Source organism: Mesoplodon densirostris, chromosome 2, assembly GCF_025265405.1.
Source record: "Mesoplodon densirostris isolate mMesDen1 chromosome 2, mMesDen1 primary haplotype, whole genome shotgun sequence".
Lineage (NCBI taxonomy): Eukaryota > Metazoa > Chordata > Mammalia > Artiodactyla > Ziphiidae > Mesoplodon > Mesoplodon densirostris.
In genome coordinates this window covers 104,703,551-104,731,209 of record NC_082662.1, presented here as the reverse complement: position 1 = coordinate 104,731,209, position 27,659 = coordinate 104,703,551, and the positions used below count along the sequence as shown (strand labels likewise).

Sequence of the window (27,659 nt, the reverse complement as noted above, 5' to 3'; positions counted from 1 at the left end):
AAAATGAAATTAGATATTATTGGCTATTATCAATAAATGTTCAAAGTGACTGTTTAGGAAAAAAGAGTGATTTAAAAGGAAAAATTAAGCTCAATTATCTTAGGGAGAAAAAAAAGGGAATTTTCAAACCACTTGTATTCTTCAAAGTACTGAACTTAAGAGGTTTTAAGTTGATTCCAATGATGAAGATACTACGGACATCATTTTCAGAACTGGTTATCTGAAGTTTTCTCAGAGTCCACTAGGATCACCAGAACAAAGTACCTCAGTATGTTACAGTCACATTTCACTGACCCAAATAAGAAAAATTAAACTTAATCATCCACTTCATTCACTGGGTGATTATAGTAAATTTTTATTGTTATGAATATGTTAAAAATCTTTAAGACAGCTGTAGGTCCTGTACTATGATACATAAGTTGGGCAAAGAACCACAATTCATTTTGCCTTCCTTTGGCTTTTTTCTAAAGAAAAATACCACATATGCTGAAAATTCTGTCACTACAGTTTTGTCATTTCTAGAATTTCACATGAATGAAATAATTCAGTTTGTAGGCTTTTGTGTCTGGCTTCTTTTAGTTAGCATAATGCTTTTGAAATTCATCCACATTGCTCCCTGCATCAGTAGGTCATAGCTCATTGCTTTGTTGTTGGTGAGTAATTCACTGTATGGATATAACACAATTTGTTTATCCATTCCTCAGCTGAGGGGCATTTGGCTTCCTTCCAGTTTGGGGCTATTATTAATAAAGCTACTATGGACATCAAAGTCCTTTTGTGGATCTCTGTTTCTGCTTCTTTTGGGTAAAGTTTAATCAGACAGTAAATTTATGTTTCTCTTTAAAATAAGCTGCTAATGTTATCCAAAGTCTCTGTACTATTTTACATTTCTATCAGCAGTGTATGAGAGTTCCAGTTCTTTCTTATCACTGCCAACATTTGGTATGGTCAGTCTTTTTAATTTTAGCCATTCTAATAGGTGTGTAGTGGTATCTCATTGTGGTTTTAATTTCCATTTCCCTAATGTCTAATGATGTTGAACATCTTTTCCCATGCTTATTTTCCATATTTACATCCTTTTGCAGAAGTGTCTATTTAAACCTTTTTCCCATTGTTTTTTCATTACTGAACTGTAAGAGTCCATTCTATCTTCTGGGTACAAGTTCTTTATCAGGTATACGTTTTACAAATATTTTTCCCAGTCTGTGCTTTGCTTTTCATTTCCTTAATAATGTCTTTTAAAAAGCAAAAGTTTTAATTTTGATGAAGTCTAAGTTATGAACTTTTTTGTGTGCTTTTTGCGTCATATTTGAGAAATCTTTGCCCAAAGGCACTGAGATTTTCTTCCACGTTCTCTTTTAGAAGTTGTGTAGTTTTAGCCTTTATGCTGTCGACTGAAAAAAAAAAAAACACAACCTAAAAGTTGACAATTATGTTTTATTCCAGGGACGCGCTGAGAACTTACAACTGGGAGACAGCCTCTCAGATAGTTCTGAGGGACTGTTCTGGAGAGTAAGAGAGGACCCAGGATATATAGGAGTTTTTGCAAAAAAAAGTCAGGTAGTCAGAACATCAAAAGATTACTGCCAGTTAAAGAAAAAACAGATATCTCAGGTTAATGAATTTAGCACTTTTCTATGCATGGGAAAATGCAAGAATCTGGGCTCACTGAAATCATTCTTTTGATATGCACCTTAACTATCTAGGGCCAATATCCTGTTTTCTCCATCCTGAATCACCTCAGGGTGCATCACAGGGGTAACCGATATGGTGGCTGATGGTTTGATGGCTGCAACATCCTTTGTTTACTGATATGGCTGGTGATTCTTTCTCCACAACATTTAGACATACCATTCATTTCAAGTGAATTACTGCATATGATGGAATGTGCAGGTTGAAGGTAAATTTTTTACATATGGATATCCAATTATTCCAGCATGGTTTATTGAAAAGATTGTCTTTTCCTCACTGAATTGACTTGTCATCAAAAATCAACTGACCATGTGTATTTTTCTCTATGTGTGTTATGATTGAATGAAACATTTTTAAAAGGTGAATAAAATCTCAGCCCCCTCAAAAATAAAATAAAAATCAGGGCCTCCCTGGTGGCGCAGTGGTTGAGAGTCCGCCTGCCGATGCAGGGGATACGGGTTCGTGCCCCGGTCTGGGAGGATCCCATATGCCGCGGAGCGGCTGGGCCCGTGAGCCATGGCCGCTGAGCCTGCGCGTCCGGAGCCTGTGCTCCGCAACGGGAGAGGCCACAACAGTGAGAGGCCCGCATACCGCAAAAAGAAAAAGAAAAAAAAAAAAAAAAAAAATCAAATGACCATATATATAGGTCTATTTCATATTCAATTCTATTATCTATGCATCCACCATTATGCCAATATCACAGTCTTTTTTTTTTTTTTTTTTTTTTTAATTTTCAGGCCATGCTTTATGGCTTGTGGGATCTTAGTTCCCCAACCAGGTATCGAACCCAGGCCACAGCAGTGAAAGTGCCGAGTCCAGGGAATACCCCTACTGTCTTAACATAATTTTGTAGTAAGTTTTAAAATCAGTTGGGATAAAGTCCTCCAACTTAATTTTTCTTGGTAAAAATTATTTTGGATATAATTTGCAGTTCCACAAAAATTTTAGTATTAACTTGTCAGTATCTATCAGCAAAAAGAAGCCTGGGGGAAATTTTATTGGGATTGTGCTGAAGATAGATTGATTTGGGGAGAACTGACATCTTAGTATTTTCTGATCCTTGAGCATGGTAAGCTCTTCATTTATTTTATTATTACCATTACCACCAATTCATTTATTTAGTCTTCTTTAACTTCTCTCATCAATGTTATATATTTTACAGTTTTCTATAGGTCTCATACATATTTTTAAGTTTCTATTCCTAAATATTTCATTTTTTATTTTTTATAAATGGCATTGCTTTACTTCAATTTTTAATTGTTTGTTGTTAATATATAGAACTAAAATTATGTGTCAAAAGACTCTGCTAAACTCATTTCTTAATTCTAATAGACTTTCTTTTAGGATTTTCTATGGAGACAATCATGAAGTCTTGTGAATAAAGACAGTTTTAGTTCTTCCTTTTCATTTTGGATCCCCCTAATTTCTTTTTATTGCCTTGTTGTATTCACTAATAATTTCAGTACAATGCTCCAAAGAAGTGGCAAGAATGGATATCCTTGCCTTTTTCCCAATCTTAGGGAACAAGCATTTAGTTTTTCACCATTAAACGTGATGTTAGCTGTAGGTTTTCCTTTATCAGGCTAAGGAAACTTCTACTTGCTGCTAGTTTTTGTAAAGAATGGGTGTTGAAACCTGACAAGTGCTTTTCCTACTTGTATTGAAATGATCAGATGATTTTTTTTTTTTCTTTTTGGTCTTTTAATATGGTGAATAACACTGATTAGCTTTTGAATGTTAAACCAACTGTGCATTTGTGGGATAAATCCTGCTTGGTCATGATGTAGTATACCTTTTTTATTCATTGTTGAATTTGCTAATGTTTAGTTAATAGATTTTTGCATCTATATTAATGAGAGATATTGGTCTGTAGTTTTCTCATAATGTCTTTGTTTGGTTTTAATATCAGGGTAATTGCTGACCTCACACACTGGGTTGGAAGAGTATTCACTCTTTTTTTTAATTTTCTGGAAGAATGTGTAGAATTATATTATTTCTTCCTTATGTGTTTCATAATTTACCAGTGAAGCCATCTGGGCCTGGAATTCTCTTTGTGGGAATGTTTTAAGCTACAAATTAGATATCTTTACTGGATAAAGGGTTATTCAGGTTATCTATGGTTTTGTACACTTTGGTAGTTTGTATCTTTCAAGGAATCTATCCATTTTACCTAAGTTGAATTTATTGGCATAAAAATGTTTATAATATTCCCTTATAAATGTCTATAGTTTCTGTAATGATGTCCCTCTTTCATTCCTGATACTGGTAATCTGTTTCTTCTTTCTTTTTCCTTTATTAGTGTGGCTAGTGGCCTATTGATTTTATTGATCTCAAACAACCAGCTTTTGGTATAATTGATTTTTCTCTATTATTTTCATGTTTTTATTTTATTGATTTTTACTTATATTTATTATTTCCTTCCTTTTGCTTACTTTCTGTTTAATTTGTCAGTCTTTTTTTTTTTTAATTTGCCTTCTATTTTCTTAAGGGAGATGCTTAGATCATTGATTTGAAAACTTCCTTTTTTCTGATACTTTTTTTTTAAAATTTATTTTTGGCTGTGTTGGGTCTTTGTTGCTGCACGTGGCCTTTCTCTAGTTGTGGCGAGCAGGGGCTACTCTTCATTGCAGTGTGTGGGCTTCTCATTGTGGTGGCTTCTCTTGTTGCAGAGCATGGGCTCTAGGCACACGGGCTTCAGTAGTTGCAGCACACGGGCTCAGCAGTTGTGGCACACTGGCCCTAGAGCATGCGATCTTCAGTAGTTGTGGCGTGGCTCAGTAGTTGTGGAGCACAGGCTCAGTAGTTGTGGCTCACAGGCTCTAGACCACAGGCTTAGCAGCTGTGGCACAGAGGCTTAGCTGCTCTGCAGCATGTGGGATCTTCCCGGACCAGGGATCGAACCTGTGTCCCCTGCATTGGCAGGCAGATTCTTAACCACTGTGCCACCAGGGAAGCCTGATACATTTTTTAATTATACAAATTTCCCTCTAAGAGCTGCTTTACTGCATCCCATAAACTCAATATGTTGTACTTTAATTATTGTTTAATTAAAATTTTTCTAATTTCCTTTCTGATTTCTTCTTTGACCCATGTGTTTTTAGAAGAATGTTTTTTGAAATCCAAACATTTGAGGATTTCCTGAAAGCTTTCTGTTACTGATTTCTACTTTAATTCCATTATGGTCAAAGAACTTATTTTTGTAAGATTTCAATCCTTTTAAATTTATTGAAACTTGTTTTATGGCCCAGAACATGGTCTCTCTTGGTACATGTTCTGGGTGTGCACTTCAGACAGAATGCATATTCTGCTGTTTTAGGTAGTGTGTCTGACAAATGACAATTAGGTTATGTAGGCTATTTAAGTCTCCATATCCTAATTCTTTTCTGTCAGTTTTTCTATCAGTCATTGAGAGAGAGTACTGAAATACCCAACTGTAACGTTGATTTGTCTATTTCTCCTTTCAGTTCTGTCCATTTTGCTTCCTGTGCTTTGAATGTTATCAGACACACATAATCGGGATTGTAACATCTTCTTGATGAACTGACCACTTTCTCATAATGCGTTTATAGTTTTCATCAAATCTGGAAAGTAGTAGACCATCATTTCTGCAAGTATCTTTGTTTTTTACTTCCTCCTCAGGTTCCAATTGCATAACTGTTGGGCTTGGTGTTGTCCTACCACTTGTGTTTGTTTCGTTCTGCAGCTTCTTTTGTTATATCTTCCTCACTGATCTTTTCTTCTGTGGTTCATCTCATCTATTGCCTTTTTTATATATATAATGTATGTTTCATCCCTAGATGTAATGTGTGCCTCTTTTTCTATCTTCTCTTTCTCTGCTCATTATTATCTTGCTTTCTTCTACCTTCGTAAACATATGCAGTATATTTATAATAGCTGTTTTAAGGTCCCTGCCTCCTCATTCTATTGTCTGTATCATTTTTGGTTCTGTTTCTATTGACATTTCTCCTGGTTGTAGGAGGTATTTTCCTGCTCATTTGCATGCCTGGTAATACTGACTGGATGCCAGAGGTTGTGAATGTTACACTGTTAGGTGCTGGATTTTATAGTATTCCTTTACATATTGTTGCTCTTTTTCCTGGAATGCAGTTAAGTTACTGGGAATCACCTGATCCTCTGAATTTTTTAAGCACTTTTAGAGCAAGCTCTGCTATAGCAGAATAGCCTATAGTGTTGGGCTACTTTGACCCAGGAGGTCTTTGCCCAGTGCTCCACGTCTGGCTAAAGGCAACACGAACTAGACATGGCCCTAGGTTCCAGGAATTGTTCAACTTGTTCCTTTCTGGTGGCCACCTCCCCAGCCTCAGGAGCTTCCTCAAATGCATGCCCAGATCAGTAAGCAGTCAAGGGTTCAGAGATCTTCTGCAGATCTCTAGAATTTTTCCTCCATATATTCCTCCATATATCTTACTACTCTCCAGTATTTTGCCCAGGAAATTCTAGCCATATTGGCCTTCCCAAGCTTTACTATCTGTCTTATCAATTTGGTAAGAGTACCAGGATTTGCTGGGTGTCCCTTTGTGCACTGAGGCCTGGAGACCTGAGCTAGGGCACTCTTATGGCATATCTTGTTTCATTTCTCTCAGGGATCACTTCTGTCTTCTGTAGCCTGTTGTCCAATGTCTGAAAATCAGTGTTTCTTATATTTTGTCTGATTTTATAGTTGTTTAAAACAGGAGGTTAGCTGGTCTCCATTACTATCATAGCCTGTTAAAATTAAAGTTCCTATAGCATTCTGTTGTCAATTCTCATATGGCACCTTCTGTTTTTATTGTTTTTGTTTCTGTTTTTATGAATCATTCATTTTCCTCACTAGATTATAAGCTCTTTGAGGCCAGGAACCAGGTCATATTTATAAACAGTACCCTGTACATAGCAGGCCCTAGAGAAGTCAAATGAATAAAGAATGGGCAGGCTGAGGTTGAACAAAGCAATGAGAGATAAAGGTTCTGCTAGAGCTGAGTCTGAGGACACTCCCTTCAACTGTGAAACTGTTTATCTAGTCATGTGCTGTGACTTCCCAGTATTCAGATTCTCTGGCAGGATCACAACTGCCAGAAACCTCCTTGCCAACCTCCTTACCTAGTGCCACCCTGATAAGCCAGGTTCTTGAACTCTGGCCAATTCCCATCAGGCCTGCCCATTGAAGAGTTAAGAATGGGTCCTAGTCAGGCAGCATTAATTCTCTAAGGCTATGGTTTTACCATGTGCAATGAATACTCCGGTCTTAAAACTCTAAGAGGACAAATAAGCATTCCCAAAAAAGCACTGATTTTAGAGGCAGAGAGACGTGGGATCTGAATCCCAGGTGTGCTGCTTACTTGCTGTGCAACCTTGGACAAGTTGCTTGACCTACCTGAGCTTTAGTTTCCTTAGGAAATGGGGATAAGAGGTAATACCTCTATGTATGAAGAGAACCCAGCACATAGTTAACACCTAATAAGTGGTTGCCAGGGGACTTCCCTGGTGGCACTGTGGTTAAGACTCCTCACTCCCAATGCAGGGGACCCGGGTTCGATCCCTGGTCAGGGAACTAGATCCCACATGCATGCTACAACTAAGAGTTCTCATGCCACAACTAAGGAGCCCGCCTGCCGCAACTAAGACCCGGCACAACCAAATAAATAATAAGTAAAATAAATATTAAAAAAAAATAAATGGTCGCCAGTATTACAGCTTAATTGGGACCCTTTAAGCAAGGATAGAGATCAGGTAAAATGTATGAGGACCAATCTGTGGAAGAAATTAGTGGCCACTTGGTAACACTGCTCCCAGGGGAGAACATTTACTTGGAGGCCAACCAGGGTGCAAATATGTACTGAATAGGATACTTTTGTCCAATAATTATCAACCATAGGCTAAGGAATGCCAAGCAATCTATTTTCTAGCTTACTGGCTGTCTCTTATAGAGGTATACCTATGTCTGTGCCTCAGACACTGAGCATCACAGTCATACGTAGATGTTAAAAAAAGAGGTGGTAGGTAGAGGGCCACCTAAGTTGACAGAGAGAGCAAATGCATGTTTGGTGGGAAAAAGTGAGGGCAAATGAGCATAAGAAGCAGTGAGAAAATGAGTGGTCACCAAGCTCACATAAGATGGTAACAGACATTTTCAAACTGCTAGATCTCTTTCTTAATATATATTTATCAGAACTTTCACAACAGGTAGCCTAAACCTCGGCACTTTGAAAAAATTGAGATTTAAAAGAAAGCTATCAAAATATTTTGAAGAGTAAATATGAAAGGTTCAAAGAAAGTTTAAAGAATAAATACTTTTAGCTTAAAGTAGCAAAGATTCAGGAATAGCTAGATGACTCCCTGCAAAGAGAGAAAGGATTATGCAAAGAGGGGTGACCATCTGTTCTCTATCTCTAGTGATGAATAAAATGAAAGGAAATGGGCTCAGCTGTAGTGGAAGAGGCTCATTCTAACCTTTGCGTGGCTATTAAAAATAGAAACTACTTGCTAAGGAACATTATGGAACTTCTTTCTCTGGAAATCTTCAGAAATAGACTACATCCACTTTTCTAAGTATGACAGGAATCCTGTTCCTGGGGCGCATCTGTGGGTGTGTAAGACAGATGTGCTGTGTTTGTTACTCAGTGTCCACCAAGGGCATGATCCACGAGGGGCTCAGCTGCTCGCTTAGGACAGACTGGAAGTGAGCACAGTGTGGTGACCGGTCTAGACGGGAGACCATGAATCTGCTTTCCCTTTGGGTTTGTGCAGAAAGGGCTGTGTGCAGAGGCCCAGGGTGTGGGTTACCTGGAGTACAGATACGTGGGAGAGAGGAAAGACACGAATTGGCCTGGCTTGCCGAGGTGTGACTGCTTACAGGGGCATTTAGAGTAACAAGGAAAAGTTTCTCTCTATAGAGTAATAAATAGACCACTGGATACTACAGGTAGAAAACGACTGAATTTCTAGGTTGTCCATGAGAAACAGAATCTGCTGAACTGAAAGTTGCAGTGATTTGAAGCCCATTAATGTCTTGTCCCAGACAAACAGAACTGGGCACTTAGTTCTACAAGCCCGCGGCAGGGCAACAGCTGAGGAGTTTCTCCTTTTGTTGGCACTAGCACAGGTAACAACTTTCTTAAAACTAAGACATTTTTTTTTTTTTGTACATGAAAGAGTATTTATTGAAAACATGGTTACTGACAGGAAGCTCCTGGCTACTCTCAGGTTACAATCTTGGCTCACAACTGGAAGTGTTTTTTATTTTTGGCCTCCCATTTTATTTTCCCTCAAACATTCCATCCTAGGATAGGTGGATCTTATATAAATATATATACATGTCTGTATAAGTATGGCCTATAGTAAAGAAAACATATAGTACACTCTTCATTGGGCAGTACCCACCATGCTAGGCTACCAACACTGAATGCCACTGTGCCTACGCGTGTCCAAGGAGAGGGGCTGTGCGTGTGGTTTACAAGTGCTGCAGCACCAGGGAAGCCTCAATGGCAAACTTACTGAATTCTCTAGTTTCCAGGATTCCATGAAAATCACATTAAGGCTGTTCTATTTTTTTTAAATTAATTAATTAATTTACTTTTGGCTGCATTGGGTCTTTGTTGCTGCGCACAGGCTTTCCCTAGTTGTGGTGAGCAGGGGCTACTCTTCGTTCTGGTGCACGGGCTGCTCACTGTGGTGGCTTCTCTTGTTGTGCAGCACGGGCTCTAGGTGCGCAGGCTTCAGTCGTTGTGGCACGTGGGCTCAGCAGTTGTGGCTCGCGGGCTTAGCTGCTCCGCGGCATGTGGGATCTTCCCAGACCAGGGCTTGAACCCATGTCTCCTGCATTGGCAGGCGGATTCTTAACCACTGCGCCACCAGGGGAGTCCCCAAGGCTGTTCTAAATATTGAGTAAAATCCTACCTACTGAACCAACAGTGCTCTGGACTTAAGGCACAGAACTCCAGGTGGCAGCTAGCAGCACAGCAGGTATACTGGAGGGCTGCATGACTAGGACACGTGGCCTTGGAGTCTTCAGTGAGACGCTGGTACACCTGACCCTTAAGGAGAAGCGACCACCAAAGGAGCACTTACGTGGTGTGCTCCGACGGGGAATGACACCGTCAGCTGCCTTTCTAGTCGTTATCAAAACTTTATGTGAGGGAGTCCCCTGGTGGTCCAGTGGTTAGGACTCGGAGCTTTCAATGCCGGGGACCGGCAGGGAACTAAGATCACACAGGCCGCACGGTGCGGCCAAAAAAAGGAAAAATTTATGTTGAACCATTTCACAATGATGCCCACCTGAAGAACAAGCTCCATGGTGGAACCCTGTCAAAACCCAAAAGTCCCCCAAACAGGGCTTTCATTGTACCCTATTCCCTAGCAGCAGAGTTTGTTATGACCCACTTCTTATGGTTGAAAATCACTGCTAAAACCACAGTTTTTGATGGTAATAGAGGGCACGTCTCAGGTGTGCTAGTGCGGAAAAGAGGCTGAGGACCAGCACTATCTATGGAATTTCTATAGAGGGGCAGAAGTCATGTTAGATATGGATGCCAAAGGGACCTTTTTTTAAAGCTGTGTTTACATAGCAAAGCTACAGATATAAAAATAGCAAGTTTCCTAAGGACGTTTTATTCACACTTTCTATAAGAATGAGAGAAGGTCAATTGTCACCAACAGTGACTATTATTCTTATTGTGCTGTTGTTATTATCAGGGTGCCTTGGGAGTATTGATGGAGACAATGAGGGGTGCCGAAGCCACCGTGGAGAACCAGTGCCTCTCATCTCCAGTCTCGTGACTGGCTGGAATGAGGAGGGCAATCTGCAGCCTTGGACAGAGTCTCCTTCTGTGCAGAACTAAATGGCCCACATCATCATCAAATAAACAACTCCAACATCACCAGTACTGCAGTCCAGACACCCCAGATGGTAGCTTAATCGCCTGAAAGAATTAATAGTGCACCTCTAAGCACATTATTCACCCAGAGAATAGTTTAGGCATTGGAAAGAATCTGGCCCATTATACCCCACACCATTGCTAAATAATATGCAATCACAGAAATGAAGCACGGCATATGGTGATCGCTCCACTATATTCAGATTCATTGTAATAAAAGTACTATTCAAAACCCTCATGTAGAAATTGGAAAGGCATACCTTTCTTTTCTGGAAGAAACATGACAATAAGACAAGCCAGTCCTCCTAGGCACAGAAATGCTGCTAATGTCCGCTTCCGACCAAACCTAAATAATACAAAGAAATTCACGTTTCCCTTGAGAATCTTATACATTCATCTGCTTCATCCCCCTAACCTTCCTTTTTAAATGTCCTCACTTTCATTATATGTTCATCTTCTCTTAAGGAGTGGGTGGTACACGTGACTGACCAGGACATAAAATAAGTAACCATCACAAAGCAAAGGAAAACTTCCTGGATGGCGGGTTTAAATCATGTGTGCAGGAAAAGAATAGGGAATCATTCTATCTATTTCTGTGAGGGCTTACTATGTTTCAGGCACTTTCTGTGCTGAAATGCTTTCTGTCTATGTTATCTTACTTAATGCTAATAATAAACCTGTAAGGCATATGCTGTTATATTCTCCATCTTCTAGAGAATAACACTGAGACATGGAGAAAGGAGTCTTCCAGCTCGTTTCACTTTCTGGTTACTTGTATCTTAAGCAGTTAAAATTTTAAACACACCTCTGTCTCTTTTAAAAAGACAAACAGAAAGAAACTCTTGTTAGTATGTCAGAATTAAGTGAAATTTATTCCACACTTTCTTGGGAGAAATAATTTTCAAATAAGAGCTCTAGACTTAGAAGAAAGATATGAACATTAATAAGCCTTCCTTTACTAGGAGCCGGCAATGTGCTAGGTCCTGTTAGGAGCTTCAATGTTATTGTAATTTTTATAACAATTTTTTGAGGGGAATTTTATAATCCCTGGTTTAAGGATAACTACATGGAGGTTTAGCAAGGTAACTTCTCAAAGTTATAAAACTAACACGAGGCTAAGACTAGATTTGGATGCAGGTCTGCCTGATCCCCAAGGTGGTGTTCCTTCCCTCTGCTTCAGATTTTAATCCTGACTCTGGTGCGGATGCCTGGGAGACAGGGAAGGACTCAGGTCTCCAGGTTATTGTGCTTAATTTAACAGTCAGTACTGAATGCCTTTCAAGTGATAGCCATCATTCTAGGCAGGCACTAGGGATGCAAAGACACGTAGGACACACACCCCCATCGACTGTGTCCTTGTAACACTGTCCATGGTCACCAGAGGGGGTTACAGGAAGCTGTAACAGGAAGCACACCGGGGATGGTGGGAACAGATTTCTGAATACTCTGCCTGGCTCAGCCCTTGGACCATGATGAGAGCACACTCAGTCACTAACAGAGGGGTCAGCAGAGGCAACTGGGACCACCCCCTAGAGAAAAGCCCTTCAATTGAACAGAATCCAAATCTGCCCTTTAAAATGCGCTGACCACAATATCCATGACGACAGCACCCAGTGCAATGCTAAAGGAATGTTGTTTTTGGTAAAAATGATGATTTCTGGAGAATGAGAAATGGCAAAATCCAACTGATTCCTAGCTCACAATTTTCAGGGGTTCAATAACAGAAGGAATCTGAGGAAGCTGAGGAAAGGGTGCTCTATAAAAGAACTTTTAAAAAGTATTTCAAAACTGTGCCCACTGACAATGAACAGCAAAAGCAGGATCTCTTCTTCCTCTCAGCAAAGTCCAGGGGATCTTAAGAGGAAAGAAAAGTCTTTTTTCGTTCCTCCAACTCTTTGTCTTGTGTAAGAGCTTCTAAATGATAGTGACTGGGTCACGGAGCTCTACCTCCGTCGAGTCAATATTCCCACATGTTGGGATGAACAAATCACACACAGACTGCTCAAAAACAGCTGGGTGGTAATGTCTTAATATTGGGTTAAAAACCTATGAAGACCTAAATAGACATTTCTCCAAAGAAGATGTACAGATGGCCAATAAGCACGTGAAAAGATGCTCAACATCACTAATTATTAGAGAAATGCAAATCAAAACTACATTGAGGCATCACCTCATACTGGTCAGAATGGCCATCATCAAAAAGTCTACAAACAATATATGCTGGAGAGGGTGTGAGGAAAAGGGAACCCTCCTACGCTGTTGGTGGACCACTATGGAAAACAGTATGGAGGTTCCTTAAAAAAACTAAAAATAGAGCTACAATATGACCCAGTAATCCGACTCCTGGGCATATATCTGGAGAAAACTCTAATTCGAAAAGATACACACACCTCAATGTTCATAGCAGCACCATTTACAATAGCCAAGACATGGAAGCAACCTAGATGCCCATCAACAGATGAATGGATAAAGAAGATGTGGTATATATATATATATATATGATGGAGTATTACTCAGTCATAAAAAAGAATGAAACGATGCCATTTGCAGCAACATGAATGGACTATCACACTGAGTAAGTCAGACAGAGAAATACAAATATCGTATCACTTATACATGGAATCTAAAATATGACACAAATGAACTTATCTACAAAACAGAAACAGACTCACAGACATAGAAAACAAACTTATGGTTACCAAAGGGGAAGGGCAGGGAGGGATAAATTAGGAGTTTGGGATTAGCAGATACAAACTACTGTAGATAAAATAGATAAATAACAAGGTCCTACTGTACAGCACAGGGAACTATATTCAGTATCTTGTAATAAACTATAATGGAAGAAATTATGAAAAAGAATAGGTATATGTATAACTGAATCATTTTGCTGTATACCAGAAACTAACACAACATGGTGAATCAACTATACTTCAGTTAAAAAAAAGACATAATAACTCATAAACTTGAAGCCCAAGAAATAACACACTAAAAAATGAATTCTCACTGTGTTTGGTCTGAAAAGAATTCTTATCACCATGGAGTACTTAGCAGATTCCGCATATGGACAAAGACAATAATACTTAGATATTTATGTATGTTAGTGTGTGTGTGTCCTCTACGTGGTGCACTTCATATCCACCCATACTCACCATTTTTGGTTAATCAAGTAGATGCAGATAGGGTAAGATGGAATCTCTATGAGGCCAGACAGGGCCAAGTTGGCATAAATACTTCCACCTAGATCACCTGCACTGAGAGTTAGGCCATAATACACCAAGCTGCACACAAACCTGCAATTGCGGGAGAAAGACAAGAAAGACAATGAAAAAGCCGATAAGAATTTACCAGAGAAGATTCAAATCTTGGTTCAATAATGCCATCTGGCTCAAGCAGTAAGCCTGACTCTCCCACTAAGCTTTCTATCCTAATATAATTTCTATACTAGGACAAAATAAAAAGTAAAGGGGCCTTGGAAATGATTTGAGCTACATGCAGATGCTCTATAAAGCGAATGTGTGGCCAGCTCCTGACAGAGGAGACATCGCTCGTGCTTTCATCACACTTTTCTGCATTTAAATGAAGACAGTGACTCTATTCTTACTGTATTTAATTCAACAACTTATAGAACACTTGCCCTAGGCAATTGTGATTATTATCGAAATGACTCTAGAATAAATAACTCCCAGAGAGAAAGCCAACAGAGGATGGTGTTGAGAACAGATGCTGATAAGTGCCTGGGTCACCAGCGGGTGGCCTGCAGGCCAGGGTGACAGGGACTCTAACCCCTGACCAGGTTCTCAAACCCTCCTGGCATTCAGCAAGTGCATACGCTATAGACGCCCAGAACAGGAAAGAGAAGACAAGGGCCACGGTAGAGGCAGGCTCCTCTAGGATGATCAAAGCACTGCATCTATTTCTGCACGCCACCGCCGAAACACTGAGGGGGTGCCTCCTAGGAGGCAGGCATTGTGCCAGGCACAGAGCCCACGTCCCGCAGCCCAGGAGCTACGCTGGAGCAAGGGCCATCCTGAAACTCCAGGTTGGGGAATAAAAGTAACTTCTTCCACAGTGAAGGGACTATAGTAGCCCCTGCTTATCCGCTGGGGATACGTTCCAAGACTCCCAGTGGATGCCTGAAACCTCAGACAGTACCGAACCCTATATATACTATGCTTTTTCCTAGCCATACACCTATGATAAGGTTTAATTTATAAATTAGGCCCAGTAAGAGGACATCCGAATTGCTGCCATGACTACTCTCGTGCTTTGGGGCCACTATTAAGTAAAATGAGGGTGACTTGAACACAAGCACTGCGATACCGGAGAGTCGATCTGATAAGAAAGACAGTGACTAAGTGGCTAATGGGCAGGATATGCTGGACAAAGGGATGATTCAGGTCCCACGTGGGATGGAGCAGGACGGTGTTAGATTTCGTCACGCTACTCAGAATGGCATGCAGTTTAAAACTTATGAGTTGTTTCTTTCTGGAATTTTCCGTTTAATATTTTCAGACTGCAACTGACCTTGGGTAACTGAAACCACAGAAAGCAAAACCTTTTGTGCCTAGGAAATTGAAGTATTAAAAATAAAACAAACTAGAATAGAACGAAAATAAACCCTGACTAGGCTTTGTTAATATACGAATACATTTTGTAAACCATAAATTTTTTAAATTAATTTTTGATGCAGTATAGTTGCTTTACAACGTTGTGTTAGTTTCTGCTGTACAGCAAAGGGAATCAACTATACGTATACATATATCCCCTCTTATTTGGATTTCCTTCCCATTTAGGTCACCACAGAGCACTGAGTAGAGTTCCCTGTGCTATACAGTAGGTTCTCATCAATGATCTATTTTATACATAGATCAATAGTGTATATATGTCAATCCCAATCTCCCAATTCATCCCACACCCCCTCCTTTTCCCCCTTTGTAAACCATAAATTTCTATACAAATAGTAAAAGACCTGGGCTTTGGAAGTTCATTAGTTTTTATGTTTTTACAATTCATTTTGACAAGTGTTTATTATGAGGAAATTCCCATTTGCTTCTCTTTTCCTTAGAAAAAGTCCAATGAGCTGCAGCTATGATGAGACCAACAGGAAAGGGAAAGCTTTCTTTCCGTCTCTGCCAAAACAGCAAGATGGGCCAAATGCCCCGGGCTATTAAGAATGGGCCACAGGAACCAAGGAGAGGGATGGGGAGGGACGACAGACCCCTGGAGCTGGCCTGCTTAGTGACTCATCCATCTCTGGCAAATTAGCCCAGGCAGCAGCTACTTCCCATTACTTCTTCCTGGGTGGAGCTGTCATTCATATACTGAGGATGATGAGCAGAGTCATAGCTGGGACATCGGGTAAGGATGCAAGGTGACACTGAATTTTCTGTTTTCCCTATCCCCGAGCACTTTGCCTGTAAGCAGCTGGCTAGACAACTTAAAATATTTTCCTTAAGTACTTAAAAAATCCTTTCCATCTGCAGTAGAGACCCTCCCCCCCTAAGATAACGCTATTCCTAATGTGTTGTATGTGTTAGTGTGTATCTATTCTGCATTTAAAATAGAAATCCCAGTGAAGTATTCCAGCAATGGAAACACACATACATATTTAAACTAAGTTGTGAAGGTAGCAAATAGAGCACAAATAAACAGAGCCAGTTCAAGACACTAGAGGAATTTAGTTACCAGCTGGTGGTGAGAGAAAATGGGGAGAACATGGGCAAGGAAGGCCTATGGTCTCAGACTCTGTTTGCAGATTTCTTTGCTGGTAGAGCTGGTCGTTGGGATGCATAATTACAGCTATTCAAATCATTTCAATCCTGTTTATGGGCCCCAAACAAAATTTAAAATGCTTGCGTAATATTTAACAGTATATTTAGGGCATTAAATAACTATTTAAAAAGGCACTACTGTGGGAAATAACCAAAGGAACAGATGTTAAGCACAGAGGTATAGTTTTACTCCCCAGTTAAGGTTTTCTTCAATGACAGATCAACAAAGAAGATTTTAGAATTTTATAGCATCTTCAAAAAGAACAGCAGTATGTGGAATGACGCTGTCTCTGTTATCGTGTATTTTAACATTCTGAGCCGGGGGGGGGGGGGGGGGGGGAGAAGTTTATTTGAGAACAGCTCCTTTGGCCGTGTAAGACATAAAATAAACATGAACATTCTCCCTAGCTCTAAGTCTAGTTTGTTTGTTTTTCTGTCTGTCTGTTTTTTATCCCCTGAAGGCCAGGACCCAAAAATTAATATTCCTGGAAAAAACAAAAACTTAAAAACAAGAAGTAAATAATCCCTAAGAAAGTAGATACTTCCTTCAAGGCAGAGGGTTTGACTGACTGTCTACTTGACATGCAAATGCAGTTTTATGGAGCCTTAAGTACCTGAACATACTTTGTAAGGATTTCCTGTACAATTGGTGGAACCTCAAATTAGTAGCTCCTACGCTGTACTGTCAGGTTTGGCTTTAAAAAAGCATGAAATAATGCCATTTGCAGCAACATGGATGGACCTAGAATTGTCATACTGAGTGAAGTGAGTCAGACAGAGAAAGATAAATATCATATGATGTCGCTTATATGTGGAATTAAAAAAAAAGGGTACAAATGAACTTATCTACAAAACAGAAAAAGAGTTACAAATACGGAAAATAAACTTATGGTTACTGGGGGCAAGGCGGGAAGAGGGGTAAACTGGAGATTGTGATTGACACATACACATTACTATATATAAAACAGATAACTAATAAGGACCTAACTGTATAGCCCAGGGAACTCTACTCAATACTCTGTAATGGCTTATATGGGAAAAAAATCTTAAAAAGAGTGGATATATGTATACGTATGACTGATTCACTTTGCTGTACACCTGAAACTAACACAACATTGTAGATCAACTATACTCCAATAAAAATTTTAAATAAATAAATAAATAAAGGCTCCCTTAATCTCCATGCCTCCAAACTTGTGTCCTTCATTCAACATTTCTTATGCATCTGTGATATTCCAGCACTAGGCTGGCTCAGTGGGGACGGTGGCAGCTGATGTGACCTGGCCCCTAACCATACAGGTGGTAGCCAGGGTTTGGTTGGGTGGGAAAAGAGAATCAAGATATAGAAAACTATCTTGGCAGTTTCTTATTCTCAATATACTGTTCTTTTTAGCTTTATATATAAGATTAATTTCATATAAAATGACTCTCCTCTTTTCCCAAGTGAAAAATGTAGGTTTCTATGCAGGCTTCTTGCCAAATACAGGCAAACCATAGCATAACAGTCCTCTAGGCCAGTAAATATGATGTTCGTGTCCAATCCTGGACCAAGTTACATTTATGGCACTTTAACAGAATGAATAATATTAAAACCTATGGTACTCCACAAATTCTATGTATGAACCATCCATTTCTCCCCTTTCCACAATTTAATTCTTTAAATGGCGCAATCTTGAACCATTCGATGCAATTTACATTAATGCTGAGAACATTTTGAGGGCAGGTCAGAATCAGCCAAACTAGAAAATCAGGTTCAGAGAGTAGTAATCCGTTCATTCACTGATTTGCACATGTGGCTTTGAGGCTGTAACCTCACACTCCAAGGATCTCATTCCCACCAAGCATAACGTTCAGCCCACCTGTTGAGTGAGTGAGTGCAATTAGAATGTACTATCTAAGTGCCTGAGGCCAAAACCAAGGGGAGGTGCCTCCAAGTCCTCCTTAGAAAGTTCTGTCTCTGGTGTGCTTCCTTGCTTTCCTTTTTTTGGAGTGGGGAAGGGAGACTTAAAAATTTACATTAAATATCTCATAAGCAAAGATGTGCTTCTGACACCTACTTCTACAAGTTCAGTAAACCTGCTGCCAGGCACCATCATTTCCTCCTTGAAGGGGAGGATGCTGAGAAAGCACAGGTGAGCACAACACCAAAGCTGGGGGATCGGGGGAAGGTTTGTTTCTCTGAAAACAACTTCAGGATGAAGAAAAGAGTGAAATTTTCTGTAACCCTGAAGAAATAACTGATTATCAATAACCTGAGCTGCAGGTCAACAGAAGAGCCCTTAGAGAGAATTACCAGATGAACATCAGGGTCAGAGTATGCCCCAAGAGGACTCGGTAGCGGAACAGGTCCAGGACACTTCCCGTCTCCTTGCAGCTCCTGTTGGCCGGGTGTGTTAGCGAGAAGGTACACTTGAGCTGGCGGTTCCTCTTGGCGATGAGGTGCAGTGCAGCTTCAGCCTCACGCAGTCGACCCTGGGAGTATAACCAACGAGGTGATTCAGGAATGAATCTGAAAGAGATGTCATCAAAGGCTGTATATTCATATAGGTACACGTGCACCAGAAGGAGACAAATCACCCACGCCGTACGTGGTCCCCAAACCACAACCGGATTCCACGTTAGGTCTAAAGCTTGACTCTCCCAATGACATGTGGAAGAGAGAGAGGGCTGCTGTTAACAGCTGCCATCATTAAATGACGGCCTCCTTTACGAATGGAAACCAAAAACACACTCCCAAAATTGCAGTAAAAAAGTAAACATTATGCGTTTACTTTTAAGTAAATGTTAATATATGAATGGCAAGTTAAGTCTACAGTACTGAGTAATTCTTCAGAAAGCACGTGTTCGAGATACGGCTCTAAATCATAGCCAAGTGTTGCTAGAATAATACTGTAGAGTGGGTTTTTAAAGTTCTGAAAAAGCCTCACAAAGAAGAGTAAAATCTCTATTATCCATCAGAAAAGAATTTTTAAGTGTTTTCAACACAGTGATATGTTATTTAAAAGGTAGAGATTATTTTAAGACTACACATAAAAATGAAAAAGGGTTTATCACATCTTAGCTACTTTTGAGCTTTAAAGCTTTAAAATACTCCAATCAGCTAACACATTCACTTTAATAGGTCCTGAGGATATTTCATGATCCCCCAAGACCTTCAAGAATAAAAGTTTATTTTCTGGTTAACTTCTCCAGTTCCAAAACAACAGTTACTTCTTACTATAGCTACAAAGTATTGAACATTTCTGTTGCCACAGATATCTTTCAACAGTTTCAAGACTTAGATATTACGTATCTTTTCTCCTCTTCACAGTTCTGCATGCTTTTAGAGGACTTTTCAAAAACCAAAGGGTGGCAGGAACATGGAAGCCTTGTTTACAAAACACAACATCAAGTACCTTTTGATCTAATCTGATATTATTTTCCTAAAATGAAACTTGCATGAATAATACTAAAAAAGGCTATTTAAGGTGCCTTTCAGAACTCCCCATGCCTTTCAGTTAAGGATAGGTGAATTGGCAACAAACACCACAGGATCTGGAACTTCATGGACAGCCAGGTCATCAATAACCATTTACTGAACACTTTCATTTTGTACAGAGCAATGTAATAGGTGCTGAGAGCAAAGACACAGAAACAAAAAAGCAGGCATTTTCCCAGGAGTTCTGCTACTGGGGAGAGATTATTCATGTACAACATTTGGTTGTCAACAAAAGCAGGAACAAAGGCCTCTACAACATCCTAAAAAATTCTTTTATTTACTTTTTCACTGCTATCTGATGATTGTTACTAATACACAAGTAAATAATCAAGTAAAATATTGTTTTGTTGGAAGTTATGTCTGCCGATCATCACTGGATCCACTGGCCCTGTCCACCAGCCCATATATGAGGTATCTATGTAAAACTACCTGATCAAGTCTAAATACAAATAAAAAGAATGTAAGACTAGTGGGGTGAATATAAAGAGTATACTTGGGATAGAAAATATAAATGAAATGCTAGAAAGTCTATGATAGTAAAACTGAAAGCTGAGGAGCCCTAAGAGGAGTGAAAAAGGACCAACAAGGAAAGAGTCAAAATATAGGAAGTCATTATTATCTTTGGATAATTTAAGTCATTTTTTCCCTTCCTATTAAGCTTCTCTGTGTTTTCAGAATTGTTTATAGCAATAAAAATTACTTTTAAAACTATATAAATCATGTTTAACGATGATATTTGAGAGATATTCAGGCTTTGGAAATTTGACTCTTGAGTTAATGAAACAATTTCTACTTGGGAAAGGGTTTATCTGGATTATGTAAACTTAGGACCTGATATTTCTCCACATTTTGAGAAGCCTATAAGCTTCTCAGTAACGAAGCCTCACCTAGTTGCCAGTGGACAGATTTGGGAATATGAGTTCTAACACACGCTGATTGCAGGTGCAAAACAGTAAGACATGTTTTTAAAAGAAAAAGCAGGCCCTTGAACATGCTGCCTGCTACACAGTGCTGTGCTCACCTTTAGAAGCTACAGTGCTAATTTAACAATGAGGCCTCTGCTCAAAAATGTCCTGTGAATTTCTTTAAAGGTGGAAAACCTTTGTAAATTAAGGGGGCACTGGTTTCTAAAGTAAAACTATCCAAATTCAAGTACTGTGAAAATAAGGAATTTTTAAGCTAAGTAATAATGTCTCTAGTAAAACAAACAAGGTAGGTCTCTAAAATAACATGACTTTTTCTGATGTTGCTGATGGCTAACGCAGGCTAATTCCAAAGGTTTTTTGTGCCAGCATCTGCCCAATGGATACGAGGTGTCTACCGTGTGGAGGAAGGCCCAGAGCTCTGGAGCTGGGGGAAATGCAGCTGAGCAAAGAGGCTGTGCTATCAGAGAGCTCCTGCTTTATAAAGAGGACAGGCTCTGGGTGAGGCAGAAATAAGGGGCCACTTGAAGGGTGCCAGTTTAGTGCTGCAGAATTAAGAGAAGAAAGAGAATGACTGGAGGTCTGACCTGGAAAAGTGTGGAGGGAGTGGCATTTGAGCAAACTGGGAACGCTATTAACTAATAAAGAAGGGGGATGGGGAGAAGGGCGTTGAAGGAGCCAGCAATAGCACTGAGTAGGAGACACGGAGGCAGCCAAGCCCAAGCTGTAAACTGGAACAGAGAGCAGCTTAGTGTGTGCGCCTGGAGCAGTGTGTGTGAGATGGGACGGGAGGGAAACTGGAGGCCGACTGCAGCAAGCCTTACTTTCTAGGCCTGATGGAACACACATATATTGTGATTTTACATGCTCTTTTCTCTGCTTTCTATTTTTCATGACCTGAATTAATTTCCCAGTGAGTCAATGTCCCCACCTAGCACTAAGCAGTAACCAACAGACTACACATTCTGAAAATGAAAAGCAGAATGGCTCGGCTCATCCAGTGAAGTCACTCTGCTATTGAAGGAGAGATGAAAGCCAGCCTGATTAAGAAGAAGTATGTGGCTTATGAAGTATTTAAAAAGAAAATTCGTTGATCTACTGATATTTACATGAATGCTTATTAATTCAAGGAATTATACTAGGAACCCATTTATTCCAAAAATTTACAATACACAAACTAATAAAATATGGTTAGCTTTCCTTTCTAATAAAATTATGTCACACTAGTTCACATAACTAAATGTATTTCATAAATTTTGCCTTTCTAAATATATGTTAACTATTTCTACTATATTCATTTTTGTACTTAACAACCCTCTCACTTTCAAAGAGAGAATGAAAACAGATTTCAGGTCAATTCCCACCAAATCTCAGTTAGTAGAACTTGAATAAAGAATTATTATACCAAATCGCTAACTGAGTGAAAGTTCTATTACGGGTATCTCTCACTTCACAGAAGAAAGCTGGTACCATTGGCTGAAAACTGTATTTATCTCAAAGATTTTAATGATTAAAATTAGGGGTCTGATACCTGAGGGGAGAAAACCTTTCAGAAGCACAATAAAACTTCTGGTGAAATAGGCCTAAGTTGGTGGCTCATCTGACAGCCTTTAGAGGACCATGGTGTGATACCCTGGATGAGTTTTTTGTAGAACCCTGCCCTGACCAGGGCATCGCCCTTTTACTGCTTTGAGTCCATGCACTCTAAGGATTTCTCCCGTATCTGAGTATCTTCCCATGTCCACATGTAGAGGCCCTGAAATTATACTCATCCGTGGGATGAAGAGGTGTTACTATATATTCAATATGCGCAGATTGCTCTATAATATCATACCTCAGTTGCACCCCTAGCACGTGATCTGACCAAGCCTGAAGATCTTTAAGCTTGAAGCATTAGGTTAAAAAAGAAATTGGTACCCTCCATTGGCAATATGAAGGTTAAAATGCACTCTACTGAGAGGTTACTTTAAACAAGGGGTACCTGCATTCTGAATTAATTAAGCATCTCTCTTCCCAGGAGCTGCCAAGCATTGGAGCGCTTGCGGAATTTAGTTCTTCACCAAAGTCAGTTCAGGCAAACTCCTGAAAGGGAATAACGCTGCTCATTGACCCGCATCCTCTTAAGACATTCCTTCTGCTTATTAAATTAGAAGTCTAAGAGGAAAAACTACTTACAAAGATAAGAGAAAGACCACTGTTCCCTGCAGGTTAACCAGAATGGCTAGGGTTCTCCAGGAGCGGATGAAGTATCCCAACAGGGCATATTGGGCGATGCCGACTGCGAAGAAGAGGCCACCGATCGACCCTAATTCAGGAAAAGAGACCTGTTACTGGGGAAAGGACCATCTGCAGCCCCATTTCCAACCCAGGTCACGGAGTCAATCCCTTCCTTGTGAGATATCAGCAGAAAGAAAAACCTACACAAATATGGAGGATCAGATGATATAACTAGAAGAGAGGCCAGGACAGTAGTGGAAAAGAAGGAAGGACAGATGAAAAATACAAACCACATGTGGTCAAGATGAATTTCAAGGGCCTGCCCAAGTGTTTTCTGCATTGATGTTGCACTGACATCCACCTGAACTTGTGGCTGAGGCTTGGAAATATCGTTTGCTGCATGGTGGGAAGGTTTTTAGGTCATGAGACTATAACAATGCTGGGACCGCATCTTTATCACAGGGGCTGTCCCTGAAATCCTTATCTTAAGTCACAACCTACTCCCCAGTTCTCCCTATTGTCCTTCTCCACTTAATTTATCACCATCATATGTATCACCATCAGTTATATTTGTTTCTTGTCTGTCTATCCCAAGTAGAATATAAGTTCTATGAAGCATGAAGTTTTGTCAGCACACTGATAGAAAAAACATCAACTATGGGGTTGTTAAGGACTCTATGGGTTTTGAAATAAATGCTGAATGGGTACAAACCCACTGCCTTGCCCAATATACTTGCAAATTCTATACTTCTGACATACTTCCTGTACCTGCTACTATTAGTAGCAGTTAAATCTATCGCTGTTTATTTATATCATAGCTACTATTTATCGAGTATTAAGCCTTATCCATACATTGTCCTATAATGCAGGTACCATTATTGGCCATATACAGCCATAGAGCTCAGAGAAGTTAGGTGCCACTGCCTAAAGACACAGGGCTGTGTGTGGCCGAGACAGGAGGCGTTGTCCCCTGGTCTGTCTGACTGGAGAGCCTGCACTCTGTACCGTTCCCCTCCCCGTCACCACCCTTCTGGGGAAAGGCGGGCTCCTGTGGGCATCCCACAGCAATAGGACTTGTTACAAGAATTTTCTACAACAATCCTATAAGACAAATGTTTCTTTTATTCTTGTCCATAGATTATTAACCTATAACAAAAACAGTGCCTTGTATGCTGCCTGCCCTAGTGAGGAAAAGGGGGACGCAGAAGGGAAAGCTGCTGTGACAGCAAGTTCAGTGTGCTCAGAAAACCAATCAGAGCATGTGGTCTGCTAAGTAAGGGAATGCGGACTTCCAATCCCTGTGATTTTCCTGGAAACTTAAGATAATCAATAGCTATTACAGGTTCATTACAGTACACCGAATAGCACCTGGTTTCCAAGAACAAGGATTTCTGTCATTGCTCAGAACAGTCCTGAGTACTCAGTGTCCACTGACAACAATGTAGGCAAAAAGACGAGAGACCACAGGATGGGACCACTTCAGAGGGACCAAGTTCAGACCCCAGTTCTGCCACATGCCGCTGTGTGAATTTAGGCAAATCACTAAATATCTGAGCCTCAGTTTCCTTATCAAGGAAAGAGAAATAATAATATCTACTCCAAAGGGTAGTTATTGGTTTCAAATGAAACAATGCATGTGGTACAAATGTGAGGACGTTATTTTGTCCTACTGTTAAAATGGGTATAGCCCCTTATATCTATTAACCTCCCCCAAAAAGTCATCTGGAAGCCTCCTCTACCTAGCCTCCTCTATCAATAATTATAAAATACTGTCTACCTAGCACTCCTTTCTAATTCCAAGAACGCTTTCCCTTTTTCAGAGAGATGACCTCCCCATACTTTACCCCTGTGGTTCAAGTCAGGGCTGCCAGTCATGGGCCTCTTGCTGGGACCATCAGAGCTCCTACCAAGGATTTTAAATACTGGACGTGGTGGTGAAACCTGAGAGCTGCTGGGCCGCATCCCTGACTGAGCAGAGTAAGCTTCTCAGAGATGATGGGAAACAGAAATGAGATGCATCTGACTTCTGGGTTCCAGGTATCGCAAGGGCCTGGCTCTTCTGTGGTTTGGTTGTGTTAACCAAATGATTTCCCTTTATACCTAAGCTCATCACGGTTGAAACTCTGTCTCAGAAAGACTTGGTAACAACTGGATATAATGGATAGGAGGAAATGATTCAAAGGTTCTAGTTTAATGGCTTTAAATAAAATGATGACATTACTATAGAGAGAGGTCTCAGAAGAGGATGGAGATTTTAGGTAAAAGAAAGCAATATGTTTAATTTGAGGTGCCAATAGATATTTGTATCTAATATCCAGCAAGAAGCTGCAAGTGTATGCCCCGAAATGACAACAGGGATAAGGTGAGGATACAGGTGTGGTAAGGCTCTAGGTCATTTGGTTAAAAAATTTAATTAGAAAAAAAAGAATACTTCAAATCACCACTTTTGCACATTGTAATTCTGGAGAACCATAGGTGGCTGTGTAACTGTTTATGGGTGTTTGGGTATTTATGCCTATTTTTCAGATTTCTTTTCTGCTTATTTTAAATTAATTTCATGTCTGCTATTCCCACTCAGTTCGCACTAGTAAAAGCCAAATTTCAGCAGGTTAGAAAATAGTGTATAATGATGACTTCGTTTTTGTAAATGTCTCCAGTGATCCCTCCAGTTTTCAAGCACAAGCCATGAAGTCCCCTTGATTCCTCTTGGTCTTGCCTTTTCTGCTGGTTCTTTAACAGGTCACGTTCCCACCAAATCCAGCTCAAACGCACCCTCTTTCCTCCTGCTCCACTACTCCCACCTGGTCTAAGCTGCCTCTGGGTTGCATGGGGCCAACCACACCAGCCTCAATTTTTACTCTTGCTCCTCTATAATCCATTCTTCACACGCCTACCAGAGTAATCTTTCTGTATACAAGATCCCATTGTTCCTCTCTTTAATTCACTCACTGCACTGTGAGTGAAAAAAAAAAACCCAAAATTCCTCACTTGGCCTATCATGGGCCCTATATCATTCTGCCCCTCCAACCTGATCTCATCCCAACCTCCCCCTGCCTCTCCACACTGCATCTTTTCAGGTCCTCAGAGAAGCTCATTCCTACCTCAGGGCCTTGGTCCTTGCCATTCCATCTGACTGGAATGTTCTCTCAGAATCTCACATGCCTAGGTCTCCCTCATCATTCACACATCTTTGATCAAATACCTACATCTCCGTTTTCTCTAACTATCTGTCCCCTGCACTTACTGCCTAGTCTATTACCCTGTTTAATTTCTTCACTGCACTTAAAATTTTCTGAAATTACCTCATATTGGTTATGTCTCTCCTGATTAAAACATAAGCTCCATAAGAGCAAGGACCTTCCCCCACCCTGGCCTACCATGTTCACCCTTTTATCACAAGTGTCTATAAAGGCAGTGTCTGGTACATGGCAGGGTCTATTTAATAAATGTTGTAGAACAGATATGCAAAGGAGAAGCTCTAGGATACACAGCAATATGTTTACAGTGGTGGTGTTCACATGGGTAGGACTATATGTATTATTTATATTTCATTTCTATATGCTCTTGATTTTTTTTACAATGAACATCAATTCCTTTTGTTATAAGATATTTATATAAGAAAAATAAATAATAAATATATTAATATGACATTTGTCATAGCTTTAGTATTTTATTTTTTCTACTCTCAATAATTTTCAATCAATTATCCTCATTCTTGTTAAGCAATACACTGCAAATTGGTCAAAAATGGATGTTTTCAGTTTGTACTTATATTTTTTATATGTACTTTACATAGTATTTTATACATACTGCAAATATTTTGTAATCAAGCACAATTTTTCAAAAATCTTTTTTAACCGCTAAACAATTAGGCTATTTGCAACTAATCCCCTGTTGCTAATCTTTTAGGTTTTTTTCTCAGTTTCTTGCAGTTCATGAGCGTATCTGAAGCCACAGGAGTGTATAAAATTGTGCTGGAGAGAAAACAGCTTCGAAAGAAAGGCCAAGGACAAAATTCTGGGGAAGGCTCGGCTCATGGGAGAGGGATGAAGGAAGCTCCTCACAAAAGAGTTCCGGGGCATCAGAATCTTACTTCTGTCCTGGTGCAGGTCAAGTCCTTCAGGGAACTCTCTCAAGCTCCTTCTGAATTTCACATTGAATTTGGAAAACATCTGATACCACTGTTACAGGTTTTTTTCCATTCTCCCTTTTCCCTTTGCTATAGAAATTTTAATAGCCCCATCTTAATCAGCTTCAAGGACAACAATGGAAGGTAAATGAGCTTTAAGAGCAATCTTTTCACTGGCTTTAGGCCGAATGGCAAGGAAGCAAGAGACCAGGAGGTCTTTCTTTTTGCCCAAAATATGCAACAGGAGAGGAATAGTCCTAGAGAATTCGGTAGGGTGGGGGCAGTATATGTGTTTTGTAAGAGAGCATCTTCTTCATGGAACAACTAGAGTCAAATGTGAATATTTTAATAGAGGAATGTGCTGGGTACATGAAAAATATGTACTCATGATGCTCTACATGAGCAAGATTTTATTTTTTAAATTTTTTAATTATTATTTTTTTAAAATAAATTTATTTATTTATTTTTGGCTGCACTGCACCTTTGCTGCTGCCTTCGGGCTTTCTCTACTTGCAGCAAGCGGGGCTGCTCTTCGTTGGGTTGAGCGAGCTTCTCATTGCAGTGGCTTCTCTTGTT

General features: G+C 40.0%; 1 protein-coding gene across 6 annotated transcripts in view; it reads right to left on the bottom strand.

Moving 5' to 3' along the window:
• SLC22A15 (solute carrier family 22 member 15) overlaps positions 1–27,659 on the bottom strand; it is a 79,171-nt gene that overhangs the window by 10,554 nt on the left and 40,958 nt on the right. For 5 of the 6 annotated variants that reach the window (XR_009531154.1, XM_060090320.1, XM_060090318.1 and 2 more), the window contains exons 5-8: positions 22,913–23,042; positions 18,630–18,845; positions 13,715–13,855; positions 10,826–10,911 (exon numbers count right to left, since the gene is read on the bottom strand). Coding sequence is in view for 5 of the 6 variants with exons in the window: in XM_060090320.1 (XP_059946303.1) it covers positions 10,826–10,911; positions 13,715–13,855; positions 18,630–18,845; positions 22,913–23,042 (573 nt within the window). In the remaining variant the exon portion in view is untranslated. Of the gene's footprint in view, positions 1–10,825; positions 10,912–13,714; positions 13,856–18,629; positions 18,868–22,912; positions 23,043–27,659 lie in introns of all 6 variants that reach the window. The other variant, XM_060090319.1, reaches the window with a different exon arrangement.